Genomic DNA, 15160 nt, shown 5'->3' with positions numbered 1-15160 from the left:
CCCCCATTGCCTTCCCTCCTTTTTGCTTTTTCCTCTCCTCCCCCTTTTTTCGCCTCATTTGCCCTGGTCTTCCCCCTCCCCCCATCTGCCTTAGTCAATGGTGTGTCATCTTTATGTCTACTCTTTAGTGCAGTGTTTAGTGTGTGTGAAGTATTGTGCATCTTTTTCGAGTGTTGCAAACAGAAACTGTACTGTCGCTAGGTGTGATTTTTATCTCCTGCGAACAGAAACCAGACTGTCACCGTGTTTTTTTAACTTGTCTGTTTGATGGACTTGTGAAAATAAAAGTGCCTAAAAGCATTTGTGTGCTGAAAACAGCCATTCAGGAGGTCAGAGACAGAATCGATGTTTCTACACCTCAGCGGGTCATGCTGAATTTCGTTTTCGTCTGCGACGTATCATCGCCTATGATGGCAGGCATATCGAACATATCATAACCTAAATACGAATGTCTGTTGTGACGTTAACATGTTCAATAAAGTGTGTGTTCACCGTAGTCTGTAAGTAATTTAAGTTTTTTCCTTTTTTTTTCATATAATTAAATAATCGTCACGCTGTATTTAATCCGGCATAAAATTTTCACGCTTGACAATTGCGTCTTCCTGTTTACGTATGTCGAAGTCCTAATCGTGCATTGAACATCTTGTCAGTATGAATCAGACCGGTGACTGGAAGATGGTACGGTCCCCCTGTGAGCTGCAGACGGCGGGTGCGGCGGTGCAGGAACGCAGGCGGCAACCTGCTACGCGGAGAGAGGCGGCCGCGGCCGCGGTTGGCGCCGGCGACGTATCGAACGGCGGCGCTGAGCGGCGCTGCGCTCGGCGTGGGTCCGCAGCTGGGTGCAGGCGGCGGGCAGTCGCGCGCCAGCTGCCGCCCGCGGCGCACCATGGCGCCGCCGCACACCCCGCCGCGCTGGCTGCCGCTCCTCGTGCCGCTGCTCGCCGCCGCCACCACCGCGCACGCCTACGTCGGTAAGTCCGCTCTCTGCTGCCCAGGCTCTCTCCTGGCTGTAGGCGTACCACTGTCTACAGAGGCCAATTTGTTTGGGAGGCGTACTGTCATCGCCCATTGCAGTGCTGACAATGCTAGTTTTACTAATTGACGATGGTGCATTTATTAATTGAGTATGAGACGAGTTGTTAAATATTAAGTGTTATTAAAAATGAAATAAATGTTGACGGTAGGTAGCCAGTGGAAAGACGATGAAAAGAAGTATATTAATCAGTGAGGTTGCACACAGTACATAAAATTTGACGGGTTGCTCTGCAACTACAATTGATCTGAAGATGTTAGAAGTTACTTAAAGAACTCAGAGAAATAAAAAGAAAGTGTGTTCGGTTTATAGTGGCTCAAATGGTAAGGCTAACTATTGCGCGTGACATAAGAAACAGCGATTGTCGTATAGCATGTTTCAACTAATTTTCATGCGGAGATTTCCAAAACAGAACCAACTAGATTGGAAATAGTATTGTGAAGGTGATGATGACAACGAGTTCGGACCGAAGCTTGTTAGGACTGAAATTTTTCTCTTATTGCAATTTCCTGAAAGACATTAATGCTGCCTTCAGATCATGAACGTTAATGCTACTACCATTGTTATTATACGCTATCGTTATGCTCTCGTTCGCAAATTTCAACGTTCTTTCTCTTTTCTAGATGCGTCTGATGATGAGTTCATAGACCGAAACCGGAAATAAAATAAAGGAAAAGTTTTACGATCGAAGGCTCTTTTGTATTCCACAAATAATAAACAGTGGCTAAATTTGCATATAAAACCTTGTGAGTTTTTGAATATCAACCACCTGCATACCAAAATTTATTAAGTAACAATAAACAGCAACCAAACGGCATAAAAAACCGAAACACACACACAGTATTGGTACTAGATGCGCAATCACAGCTCATAATCCTCCCGTGTTTACCTACAGCTGAGTCCTTCACCCCATGTCGTATAATTTCCTATTACCGATTCTTGAATTTGCGACCGCTAATAACAACTGACAAATAACAAGAAAGGGGTGAGAACCTTACGTGATGCAGCTGTAAAAATTCCTTCTCACATGAATATCGTTCGTCTCTTGAAGAGCCACCCCTTTCTGGAGTGCCGGCACTACCGTGTAAACAATGAAAACTCTATGGTTGTGCGCCGATTGTTCTTCAGCTCAGACAAAGTACAACTGACAGCTTTTAGCTCGTTCTAATCAGACATTTTATAGGTGGCATTTAATGCTTTCGTATGCCAATTTTGTACTGTTGACATGCTACCTTGGTATTTGTAAAAACACTGTATCTTTTCAGTTCAATGAAAGTCTTACAAATATTTGAAATTCTCGTTTGCTTGCCCAGTATGTGGTTCAGAATCTCATTAACATGTATTTATCTATGATGATACTGGTGGCTCTGAATTAAATTATTTCACACAAATAAACCCACGTGTTCTCATCTCTCACCATATGAGGTTACGTAATGCACGCAAGAACACTATCGAACATGACCGTTCCGACGCTCCAGGTGCTCTGGTGTACGGAGTCATAACGTTACATTGGCGTAATGACCTTCATATCTCTGAATACGATACACTCACCTGTCCAGTTATTGCGGTACTGTAGTTCTTCCTCATGTGTGTCTTTTCGGGGATCCATTCAGCCCTGACTTCATTTTTAAGTATTGTGTTCTGCTCACTCGTCTAACATAGGGTGCCTAGGAAACTGTTTTCTCGGTTCGCTAGACAGCAATTCAAGCAAATCGCATTAATGGAGTTTACTACAGTAAGTTAAAGTGATAACACTTAACTTTGCAAGTGGCGACTTGCAAATAATCAATGTCCTTCGTTATAGACAATTTCATTACAAGCAAAACAATATAGTTCGTAAGTCACTGCTGCAAGCTCGTTTTCCATTCCGGCCGCGGCCTATATCGTCAGCGGTGGCTCACGGTCTTGCTGTTTTGGTGGATGGTAAAACTGTTCCATTCGACAATGATGTCATTCCAAAGACATCGCCAGAGTGCACGTTAAAGGTGTGGCGGTGGGACTTGAAGTCCCACACCACCTTCCGGCGATGGAAGTCCAGGTTTCAGGCACGAGGTAACATAACTACTAACTACATTACTTATCAACATTGGGGCCGCTCGTCTTGGTGTCGTCCTAGAGAGGGGTTCGTCAACGTAGTATTGGCTGACGTCTCACATCCGTGTATGCTCTTCCGTTCTTGATCGTCGTTACGCCGGAACATCATGGATGTCACCTGCGACCGTATGGGACAGCTCCTGTGGAGGAGCTCCTGGAACAAGAGGATGTTTGGTGAATGGATTGGTAGCACTTTCTCCCGACTCAAATCCCATAGAGCACGTGCGGGATGTGTTGGGGGAGGTATTACAGCGCGTCCACATGCACCAACGACCCTCCAGCAGTTGCGACTCGCCCTGGTATAGGAATGGAACGCCCTACGACGAGAACTCCGTAGCAACCACGTCTCCAGCATGGCAGCTCGTTGCAGAGCATGTACTGCCGTCTGTGGTGACCACGCACCCGCACTCTAATAAGAACCACGTCTTGCCTTTATAATGTCCAGGGCACTATCACGAATCGCGGCGACTTCAGTGTATTTACTGTTTTCTGGATAAAAGTCTCATTTCTGTTCGTCTCTTTCCGTATTTCCTAGTTGCCTTCTCTGCTATACCCTAGCACTTCTTTCTGTGTATGACCCAAGTTTAATAGAGCTATGTTACTTGGCAGTGATGCAGCATGCGAAAGTTACTTCTGTCCTAAAGTTTTGCAGAACACTGTATCTTAAGACATCACCAATATCATTAAAACAGTGCGTCGTTCCATTTAGAAGAGAGAATGTTTCTGCAATATCTTCGTAAAAAATAACGAAAGCAAGTGTTAATTCTACAGGAAAATAGTTTCCCCTTTCCATGCAATCAGTTCTTGGTAACCACGTTTCCACATTACAAACCTTTGTTGACAAATATCACGTACATAGACATAATGACCTGCAGACTCACACCTGAATCAAATTAAAATAATAGCTGATTCTGCAGGAAGGTGGGCATGTGAGCAGTTCTCGTATGACGTCTTCTGCAGGTAGTACTGATATAAATTCTTGATAAGCACAATGTCATGTGTTGGAAACTCTAAATGAGATACTGCTTTACGAATCGAACTGTTGCACCAAAATCTTACTGTACTGCCTTCATTTCGCATTTTAAGTGTAATTTTTCTTGGTTCTGCCTAACTGAATTTCCATATACGTTTTCTAGCAAACGAAAATTGCTGCAAGCAAAGTTCGACTATGCGTGAGATGGTGTGGTGTTTCAAATGCTTCCGTCTTGAGTGGGTACTGACTGGACCTGTGGGTTATCAGGCGAGTTTACTCATGGCGCCGAGCTGAATGGGCATTTATCGTGAACTCGTTACGTAACCAAGCGGATAACAGTATCGCAACTGAAATGTTACTCCAGTTCCTCCTTTTATTTGCTATTTGTTACTAGTAGTCAGCAAGCCTCAGCTCAATGGGGAATCGCTCTGACATTTACAAGGCGTAAATACAATAAAATTTGTTGTACATGGCGATTAAACAGTATACTGAAACTACATTATGGTAACCATATACTGAAAACAGCATCACTAACAGTTAATAATATTCGGCAAAAAATTGTCAGTTGATCGTCATCACCAAAATACGAGAGTCATTCATTACGTAATGAAACACGATTTTTTTTCTGACGATTTCGTTTGAAAGACTATGGAATTTGTTGTGGAACATAGTGGAATATTCCCGCTTAAGCCTCTACAGTTTCATGAAGTTTCGGTAAGCTACCGCGCCTTCAAAATGACGTCTGCAGCGGAGGCGCGTTCCGAACAGAAAGCTTTCATTGAGCTTTTTGGCGGAAAACCATAGCATCGCAGATATTCATATGAGTTTGCAGAGCGTCTGCGGAGACCTGGCAGTGAAAAAAAGCACGGTGAGTCTTTGGGCGTGACGTCTGTCATCATCGTAACAAAGTCGCCCAAACTTGTCCGATCTTCCTCGTGCCAGCCGGCCGCATGCAGCTGTGCTCCCGCAGTGTTGGAACGTGCAGACATGATTGTGACAATTTTTTGTCGAACATCGTCCCAGATGATGAAACACATGTTCATCACTTCGAACCAGGAACAAAACGTCAATCCATTGGGTAGCGCCACACCACCTCTCCTCCGAAGAAAAAGTTCGAAGCCGCACCCTCAGCCGATAAAATCAAAGCGACGGTCTTCTGGCACTTTGAAGGGATTATTCTGTTTGACGCCCACCTTCATGATACGAACGATCAGTTCTAAAGTGTATTGTGGTATCCTCAGAAAATTGAAAAAACAACTTCAACGTGTTCATCGGTACAAAAATTCAAACAAACTTCTCCTACTCCCTACATGAGAACTTAAGGCCTTATAAAAGTCTGCGCATCCGAGAGGAGCTCACAAAACTTCTCTGGACTGTTCTTCTTCATCTACCTTACAGCCCGGATCTCGCACCTTTCGACTTCCATCTTTTAGTCTCAATGACGGATGCACTCCGTGCGAAACAGTGCGTGGATGATGGGAAGGTTATTGACGATGCAAGATGTTGGCTCCGATGCGGACGAAGAGAGTGGCGCCAAGCGGGCATATCGGCCCAGTAAGGTGGCGAAAAGCCACCGCGTTGAAAGGAGATTATGTTGAAAAATTATGCTTTGTGGCCAAAAATGTGGTGAATAATATGGTGACCCGGAACCCTGCTTAAAAAGAAGTTGCGTACTTATTGAATAGCCCTTGTATATGTATATAAAATTTCATGACTAATTGCTGTAGTTATTGACAAGCTTCGAATTAAGAGTGAAATTCATAAATTAGGTACCCATTTTATTAAATCAAAGCCTCTCCACCAGCAATAAAACACGAGAGGAACAACGTCAGGACGATAATCGCGTGAAACTTACTCGCCTTATATGTCCGCGACTACGTATGGTCCCTAACGCGGTCATCAGACATTCCTGACGCTCGCTGTAAAAGGAACGAAAATTAATGTTTACTGTACCGTCGACGTCAGTAGAGGCTGAACCAAGCTCCTACTGGCTCCAAAGAACCACCGCGGTCGGTACGGTCGCTGTAGCAGAAATGTGTGATTCTGTATACTGACTTAATATCTTACGCTTCAAACTAGATACAAGCCGTATACAACACACGATTTCTTCCCACTCCACAAGGACGCGGCATGCCAAATAGTGCAAAGGAATTAAGCTTAGCTTAACCACATTTTAACGTAATACAACGAAAGTAACAGAACTGTTTTTGTACTATTCTTGACTATAGCTGACCAAATGTAGCTATTAGTAGTTCCACATAATCATAGGCCTATAGGATAAGTCAGTCTGTAGTAGAATTACAGAACATATTTTATACTCACGTATTATAATATTTTTAGGGAACGAAAAATTTATAAAGGGAAATCAAGAAATGTCCGTTCTAAGGCCATACAGTCCAGAACCGGTATGCCAGTCAGACAATATCGTCATGAGCATTGAGCTAATCATCACATAGAAGCACCATGCAGAATATGCCCATTTCGTAAAACATCGTGTCCTGCTGCGTCAAGAAGTCCGTAATTGCGTGTTGCCCATTCTTGTCCGACAGGAATCGTCGACCCTTCAAAGTCTTTTTCAGGGAGAGATGAGGACTACTGGGCAATTATTCGAGTGTCTCCCACCCTGCTTTACGATCATTTGCGATATGAGAACGTGCACTATAATGAAGCAGCAGCACCCACAACGGTACTTGGAGCACCATGCACAACGGTGATTTTCGACATACATGCACGTACATACACGTACACCATTCCCCGATGGATGTCTACCGGCGTTTGTCCTTTGGCAGCCAAGAAAAGAATAGAAAAAAAAAATGGTTCAAATGGCTCTGAGCACTATGCGACTTACATCTGAGGTCATCAGTCGCTCGGTTCCAGACTGTAGCGCCTAGAACCTCCCGGCCACTCCGGCCGGCAAAAGAATAGCACCAGCATGGTTTTATCTGGACGAATTTGGTAACAATGACGCCATGGTTTGCGTTTCTGCATTTATCGCACGTCTGTCGGAAAGACACGAATGCCACACTGATTCCGTACCTACATGTAGGTGCTTATACACCCGCACCCTAGTCGCGCTATGTTGCGCATACAGTGCCGGCCGCTGGTGGCCGAGCGGTTCTGGCGCTTCAGTCTGGAACCGCGCGACCGCTACGGTCGCAGGTTCGAATCCTGCCTCGGGCATGGATGTGTGTGATGTCCTTAGGTTAGTTAGGTTTAAGTAGTTCTAAGTTCTAGGGGACTGATGACCTCAGATGTTAAGTCCCATAGTGCTCAGAGCCATTTAACCCATTTGGGCATACACTGCAGCAACGCCCTCAGTCGGAAAAAATGTTTGGATCGCCCCTATAAAAATCGACATGGATTCTGGAAACGGAGGCCTTGCGAAACATCTCCCACTGTGTTCGGCCATGAAATCCAGAGAGCTTTAGACATCGGCGTCCCGGTTGATACCGTGTTCTTTGCTTCCGAAAGGCATTCGGTACAGTCGTTGTATGAACAGATTACGACCTTCTCAAGTATAGGAACCGATTTCAGAACTTCCTAGCAGATGGAACTCGGCAGATGTTATATCAAGAGTTCCACAAGGAAGTGTGATAGGACCGTCACTGTTTACAACATATGTTAATGAACTAGAGGGAAGCTCCAGAAGGCTATTTACCGACGATGGTGTTGGCTGTAGTAAGACTGTGGCGCTGAAACACTCGCGAATTGCGGGAATACCTGCGGAGGATGTATGACTGGAGCAGCGACTGGCAGTTAACCCTGAGAGTAAATAAATGTAACGTTTTGTAGATAAACATGCTAAGAGTCTATTACGTTTCGATTACATTGTTGGCGAAAAAATCCGTGGAAACAGTAACAACCATAAGCACCTGCGAGCTACCGTCCGGAACGTCATAGTAGATTGACCAGACAAAAGAAATCGTAGAACAAGAAATCATTCTGTAATTCATTGGAAGAATATTACGGGAAAAATCCACGAAATAAATGGCTTCAATGGCTATTGTTTTATTCCTGTGTATTTCTCATCTGCCTGCGACCAAGCTGAATTGATAGAATTGACAGATGAGATCCAACAAAGAGCGGCAAATTTAACCACGAGATCGTATAGTAGGGGCGAGAGCGTTACGGAAATGCTCAATAAACTCTTGTGGTAAACAAAAGAGTCGTTGATAGCCTTGCAGTAAACTGAAGAGATGACAGTCGAGTCTCCACTTCGTCTGCCCACTTGAGTCACAAGCAGCTCCTACAGGTGTTTCAGAATGTTATACAGACCCTTTCACAGAGTGCCGTTTACATCAATGGTGATACTGGAGTGTAGTAACAGCCGCAAGGAGGGAGGGCGCATTTTTCACTAGATGCGTTAACACTGCACGGGACAGAAAATAGCAAATAGTAAAAGTAATGCAGGAAACGAACAGGAAAATTTATCACTGAACGCTGCGCTCCACTGCTAGACGGCGAACTGCTTCCTAGTATTTCTGTACGGCAGTTGTAACGTTCTTCCGGGAAACGCCACTTCCCCACCATACGCACTTCTCGATAACAGACAATGTCTGAGAGATTTGCTGTTGACATTAAGAGACGTACATCTCAAAAAGAGTCAGCTATCGTATTACTTCCTCCAATACACACCTCGCGAAATGAGCACGACGACAAAGAGAAATTAAAGCTTATTCGAAGGTCTATAGACAGTCGTCTTCCCAAACACTGTTCAGGGGCGAACATGGGAGAAAAGGAAAGATGTTACCAGAAGTCTTCTCCGCCACACTCCGTAAGTTGACTTGTGGGGTATATTGTAGATAAAATTATTACTAAATTATGTCACTAAGACTGGTCACCAGGCACTTAGTCGTCTACAGCGCTACCTACACGAGAGGAGTGAATCAGGCGTAGAACTATCAACATGGTTCCGCAGTTTGGTAGTTCCGTCAGAATCTCCTATATACGAGTTAACAAAACTTCGTCTATAACAGTTGTTTAACGGCTGTAGTCTTTCAGTTAGCGATCCCTAAAAACGAGATGGATACCGGCAGTGAAATAGAAGTGTCATTATGGTGTTTCGTGCAGATAATCAGCAAAAGTGCGTAATGTTGGTTTCACGAGTACAAACATTGCGGAAGGTAGTTAACTTTTCTAGACCTAAAACGTTATGGCTACACCAGTTCAAACAGTGACTGAAGTTTACTTTCGACACGATTTTAGTCTTTACGCGAGGAATACTTTGCATTTAGGGAGTCTCTGCTACTTTTAAACGACGTCTCGCTCAGGTGAACAAAATTGATAGACTCCACCCAGTCCAGATAGCAGAACGAGGAAGGTCTCTTGTCCGCAGCACCAAACTAAAACGAAAATCTCGGTCTTTCAGTTGTTCTGAGTACGAAAAGAGTCTTCAAACCGGCTGGGTATCAGGAAACATAGCAGCTATCAGTTACTGAGGGAAAACATGAGAAATGACAGCTGTGGCTTTGCAATACACCCAGTATAGAATACGTCTGAGCTGATATTATAAGACGACGGGAACCATGAACCAGAATAGCCAGACGGACATTACAATAGCGCTCCTCCAGAATGCAGGTACAATGTTCTGCGCAGAGAGCAACATCATGCGGTCTCAGCTTACTGTCGCAGTCCAGCTACCCTCGATTAGAATCTCTATGATCTCACTGTCACGCAGATGGTGACTTCTTCAAAAAAGCCTCTACCATTTCCAAACTTAGGTGATGAATCTTAATTTAAAATTTCGCTGTCAATATTTTGTACGCGAGCGTGCTGAAAAATAAAACCACACCTCACCTCTGCTTGCACCGCTTCATCCCTATCATAGCGAATTCTCGAAGATGTACTTTAAGTTTCGTAACGGATAAAATCGGATGGGGCCAAGTCGCAACTATGTCTACGATTTGCAGACAGAAATTCTACATCTACATCTACATTTATACTCCGCAAGCCACCCAACGGTGTGTGGCGGAGGGCACTTTACGTGCCACTGTCATTACCTCCCTTTCCTGTTCCAGTCGCGTATGGTTCGCGGGAAGAACGACTGTCTGAAAGCCTCCGTGCGCGCTCTAATCTCTCTAATTTTACATTCGTGATCTCCTCGGGAGGTATAAGTAGGGGGAAGCAATATATTCGATACCTCATCCAGAAACGCATCCTCTCGAAACCTGGCGAGCAAGCTACAGCGCGATGCAGAGCGCCTCTCTTGCAGAGTCTGCCACTTGAGTTTATTAAACATCTCCGTAACGCTATCACGGTTACCAAATAACCCTGTGACGAAACGCGCCTCTCTTCTTTGGATCTTCTCTATCTCCTCCGTCAAACCGATCTGGTACGGATCCCACACTGATGAGCAATACTCAAGTATAGGTCGAACGAGTGTTTTGTAAGCCACCTCCTTTGTTGATGGACTACATTTTCTAAGCACTCTCCCAATGAATCTCAACCTGGTACCCGCCTTACCAACAACTAATTTTATATGATCATTCCACTTCAAATCGTTCCGCACGCATACTCCCAGATATTTTACAGAAGTAACTGCTACCAGTGTTTGTTCCGCTATCATATAATCATACAATAAAGGATCCTTCTTTCTATGTATTCGCAATACATTACATTTGTCTATGTTAAGGGACAGTTGCCACTCCCTGCATCAAGTGCCTATCCGCTGCAGATCTTCCTGCATTTCGCTACAATTTTCTAATGCTGCAACTTCTCTGTATACTACAGCATCATCCGCGAAAAGCCGCATGGAACTTACGACACTATCTACTAGGTCATTTATATACACTCCTGGAAATTGAAATAAGAACACCGTGAATTCATTGTCCCAGGAAGGGGAAACTTTATTGACACATTCCTGGGGTCAGATACATCACATGATCATACTGACATAACCACAGGCACATAGACACAGGCAACAGAGCATGCACAATGTCGGCACTAGTACAGTGTATATCCACCTTTCGCAGCAATGCAGGCTGCTATTCTCCCATAGAGACGATCGTAGAGATGCTGGATGTAGTCCTGTGGAACGGCTTGCCATGCCATTTCCACCTGGCGCCTCAGTTGGACCAGCGTTCGTGCTGGACGTGCAGACCGCGTGAGACGACGCTTCATCCAGTCCCAAACATGCTCAATGGGGGACAGATCCGGAGATCTTGCTGGCCAGGGTAGTTGACTTACACCTTCTAGAGCACGTTGGGTGGCACGGGATACATGCGGACGTGCATTGTCCTGTTGGAACAGCAAGTTCCCTTGCCGGTCTAGGAATGGTAGAACGATGGGTTCGATGACGGTTTGGATGTACCGTGCACTATTCAGTGTCCCCTCGACGATCACCAGTGGTGTACGGCCAGTGTAGGAGATCGCTCCCCACACCATGATGCCGGGTGTTGGCCCTGTGTGCCTCGGTCGTATGCAGTCCAGATTGTGGCGCTCACCTGCACGGCGCCAAACACGCATACGACCATCATTGGCACCAAGGCAGAAGCGACTCTCATCGCTGAAGACGACACGTCTCCATTCGTCCCTCCATTCACGCCTGTCGCGACACCACTGGAGGCGGGCTGCACGATGTTGGGGCGTGAGTGGAAGACGGCCTAACGGTGTGCGGGACCGTAGCCCAGCTTCATGGAGACGGTTGCGAATGGTCCTCGCCGATACCCCAGGAGCAACAGTGTCCCTAATTTGCTGGGAAGTGGCGGTGCGGTCCCCTACGGCACTGCGTAGGATCCTACGGTCTTGGCGTGCATCCGTGCGTCGCTGCGGTCCGGTCCCAGGTCGACGGGCACGTGCACCTTCCGCCGACCACTGGCGACAACATCGAGGTACTGTGGAGACCTCACGCCCCACGTGTTGAGCAATTCGGCGGTACGTCCACCCGGCCTCCCGCATGCCCACTATACGCCCTCGCTCGAAGTCCGTCAACTGCACATACGGTTCACGTCCACGCTGTCGCGGCATGCTACCAGTGTTAAAGACTGCGATGGAAGTCCGTATGCCACGGCAAACTGGCTGCCACTGACGGCGGCGGTGCACAAATGCTGCGCAGCTAGCGCCATTCGATGGCCAACACCGCGGTTCCTGGTGTGTCCGCTGTGTCGTGCGTGTGATCATTGCTTGTACAGCCCTCTCGCAGTGTCCGGAGCAAGTATGGTGGGTCTGACACACCGGTGTCAATGTGTTCTTTTTTCCATTTCCAGGAGTGTATATTGTGAAAAGCAATGGTCCCATAACACTCCCCTGTGGCACGCCAGAGGTTACTTTAACGTCTGTAGACGTCTCTCCATTGATAACAACATGCTGTGTTCTGTTTGCTAAAAACTCTTCAATCCAGCCACACAGCTGGTCTGATATTCCGTAGGCTCTTACTTTGTTTATCAGGCGACAGTGCAGAACTGTATCGAACGCCTTCCGGAAGTCAAGGAAAATAGCATCTACCTGGGAGCCTGTATCTAATATTTTCTGGGTCTCATGAACAAATAAAGCGAGTTGGGTCTCACACGATCGCTGTTTCCGGAGTCTATGTTGATTCCTACATAGTAGATTCTGGGTTTCCAAAAACGACATGATACTCGAGCAAAAAACATGTTCTAAAATTCTACAACAGATCGACGTCAGATATATAGGTCTATAGTTTTGCGCATCTGCTCGACGACCCTTCTTGAAGACTGGGACTACCTGTACTCTTTTCCAATCATTTGGAACCCTCCGTTCCTCTAGAGACTTGCGGTACACGGCTATTAGAAGGGGGGCAAGTTCTTTCGCGTCCTCTGTGTAGAATCGAATTGGTATCCCGTCAGGTCCAGTGGACTTTCCTCTATTGAGTGATTCCAGTTGCTTTTCTATTCCTTGGACACTTATTTCGATGTCAGCCATTTTTTCGTTTGTGCGGGGATTTAGAGAAGGAACTGCAGTGCGGTCTTCCTCTGTGAAACAGCTTTGGAAAAAGGTGTTTAGTATTACAGCTTTACGCGTGTCATCCTCTGTTTCAATGCCATCTTCATCCCGGAGTGTCTGGATATGCTGTTTCGAGTCACTTACTGATTTAACGTAAGACCAGAACTTCCTAGGATTTTCTGTCAAGTCGGTACATAGAATTTTACTTTCGAATTCACTGAACGCTTCACGCATAGCCCTCCTTACGCTAACTTTGACATCGTTTAGCTTCTGTTTGTCTGAGAGGTGTTGGCCGCGTTTAAACTTGGAGTGAAGCTCTCTTTGCTTTCGCAGTAGTTTCCTAACTTTGTTGTTGTACCACGGTGGGTTTTTCCCGTCCCTCACAGTTTTACTCGGCACGTACCTGTCTAAAACGCATTTTACGGTTGCCTTGAACTTTTTCCATGAACACTCAACATTGTCAATGTCGGAACAGAAATTTTCGTTTTGATCTGTTAGGTAGTCTGAAATCTGCCTTCTATTACTCTTGCTAAACAGATAAACCTTCCTCCCTTTTTTTATATTCCTATTAACTTCCATATTCAGGGATGCTGCAACGGCCTTATGATCACTGATTCCCTGTTCTGCACTTACAGAGTCGAAAAGTTCGGGTCTGTTTGTTATCAGTAGGTCCAAGATGTTATCTCCACGAGTCGGTTCTCTGTTTAATTGCTCGAGGTAATTTTCGGATAGTGCACTCAGTATAATGTCACTCGATGCTCTGTCCCTACCAACCGTCCTAAACATCTGAATGTCCCAGTCTATATCTGGTAAATTGAAATCTCCACCTAAGACTATAACATGCTGAGAAAATTTATGTGAAATGTATTCCAAATTTTCTGTTAGTTGTTCTGCCACTAATGCTGCTGAGTCGGGAGGTCGGTAAAAGGAGCCAATTATTAACCTAGCTCGGTTGTTGAGTGTAACCTCCACCCATAATAATTCACAGGAACTATCCACTTCTACTTCACTACAGGATAAACTACTACTAACAGCGACGAACACTCCACCACCGGTTGCATGCAATCTATCCTTTCTAAACACCGTCTGTACCTTTGTAAAAATTTCGGCAGAATTTATCTCTGGCTTAAGCCAGCTTTCTGTACCTATAACGATTTCAGCTTCGGTGCTTTCTATCAGCGCTTGAAGTTCTGGTACTTTACCAACGCAGCTTCGACAGTTCACAATTACAATACCGATTGCTGCTTGGTCCCCGCATGTCCTGACTTTGCCCCGCACCCGTTGAGGCTGTTGCCCTTTCTGTACTTGGCCAAGGCCATCTAACCTAAAAAACCGCCCAGCCCACGCCACACAACCCCTGCTACCCGCGTAGCCGCTTGTTGCGTGTAGTGGACTCCTGACCTTTCCAGCGGAACCCGAAACCCCACCACCCTATGGCGCAAGTCGAGGAATCTGCAGCCCACACGGTCGCAGAACCGTCTCAGCCTCTGATTCTGACCCTCCACTCGGCTCTGTACCAAAGGTCCGCAGTCAGTCCTGTCGACGATGCTGCAGATGGTGAGCTCTGCTTTCATCCCGCTAGCGAGACTGGCAGTCTTCACCAAATCAGATAGCCGCCGGAAGCCAGAGAGGATTTCCTCCGATCCATAGCGACACACATCATTGGTGCCGACATGAGCGACCACCTGCAGATGGGTGCACCCTGTACCCTTCATGGCATCAGGAAGGACCCTTTCCACATTTGGAATGACTCCCCCCGGTATGCACACGGAGTGCACATTGGTTTTCTTCCCCTCTCCTGCTGCCATTTCCCTAAGGGGCCCCATTACGCGCCTGACGTTGGAGCTCCCAACTACCAGTAAGCTCACCCTCTGCGACCGCCCGGATCTTGCAGACTGAGGGGCAACCTCTGGAACAGGACAAGCAGCCATGTCAGGCCGAAGATCAGTATCAGCCTGAGACAGAGCCTGAAACCAGTTCGTCAGACAAACTGGAGAGGCCTTCCGTTCAGCCTTCCGAAATGTCTTTCGCCCCCTGCCACACCTTGAGACGACCTCCCACTCTACCACAGGTGAGGGATCAGCCTCAATGCGGGCAGTATCCCAGGCAACCACAGTCGTAGTCCGATCGGGGGATGCGTGGGACGAGCTGGCCGTCCC

At 46.2% G+C, this 15160-nt stretch overlaps 1 protein-coding gene across 2 annotated transcripts in view; it reads left to right on the top strand.

Annotated features, from left to right (window-relative positions):
• Nucleotides 1-868: 868 nt before the first annotated feature.
• The window catches only part of LOC124615849, a 446573-nt gene continuing 432281 nt past the window's right edge, over nucleotides 869-15160 (top strand). For both annotated transcript variants that reach the window (XM_047144004.1, XM_047144003.1), the window contains exon 1: nucleotides 869-971. In XM_047144004.1, coding sequence (XP_046999960.1) covers nucleotides 887-971 — 85 coding nt within the window. In that variant the 5' untranslated portion in view covers nucleotides 869-886. The remainder of the gene's footprint in view (nucleotides 972-15160) is intronic.

This window comes from Schistocerca americana, chromosome 5 (assembly GCF_021461395.2).
Source record: "Schistocerca americana isolate TAMUIC-IGC-003095 chromosome 5, iqSchAmer2.1, whole genome shotgun sequence".
Taxonomy (NCBI): Eukaryota; Metazoa; Arthropoda; class Insecta; order Orthoptera; family Acrididae; genus Schistocerca; species Schistocerca americana.
The sequence above is the reverse complement of the archived record's forward strand: the minus strand, read 5'-3'. Positions and strand labels throughout refer to the sequence as shown.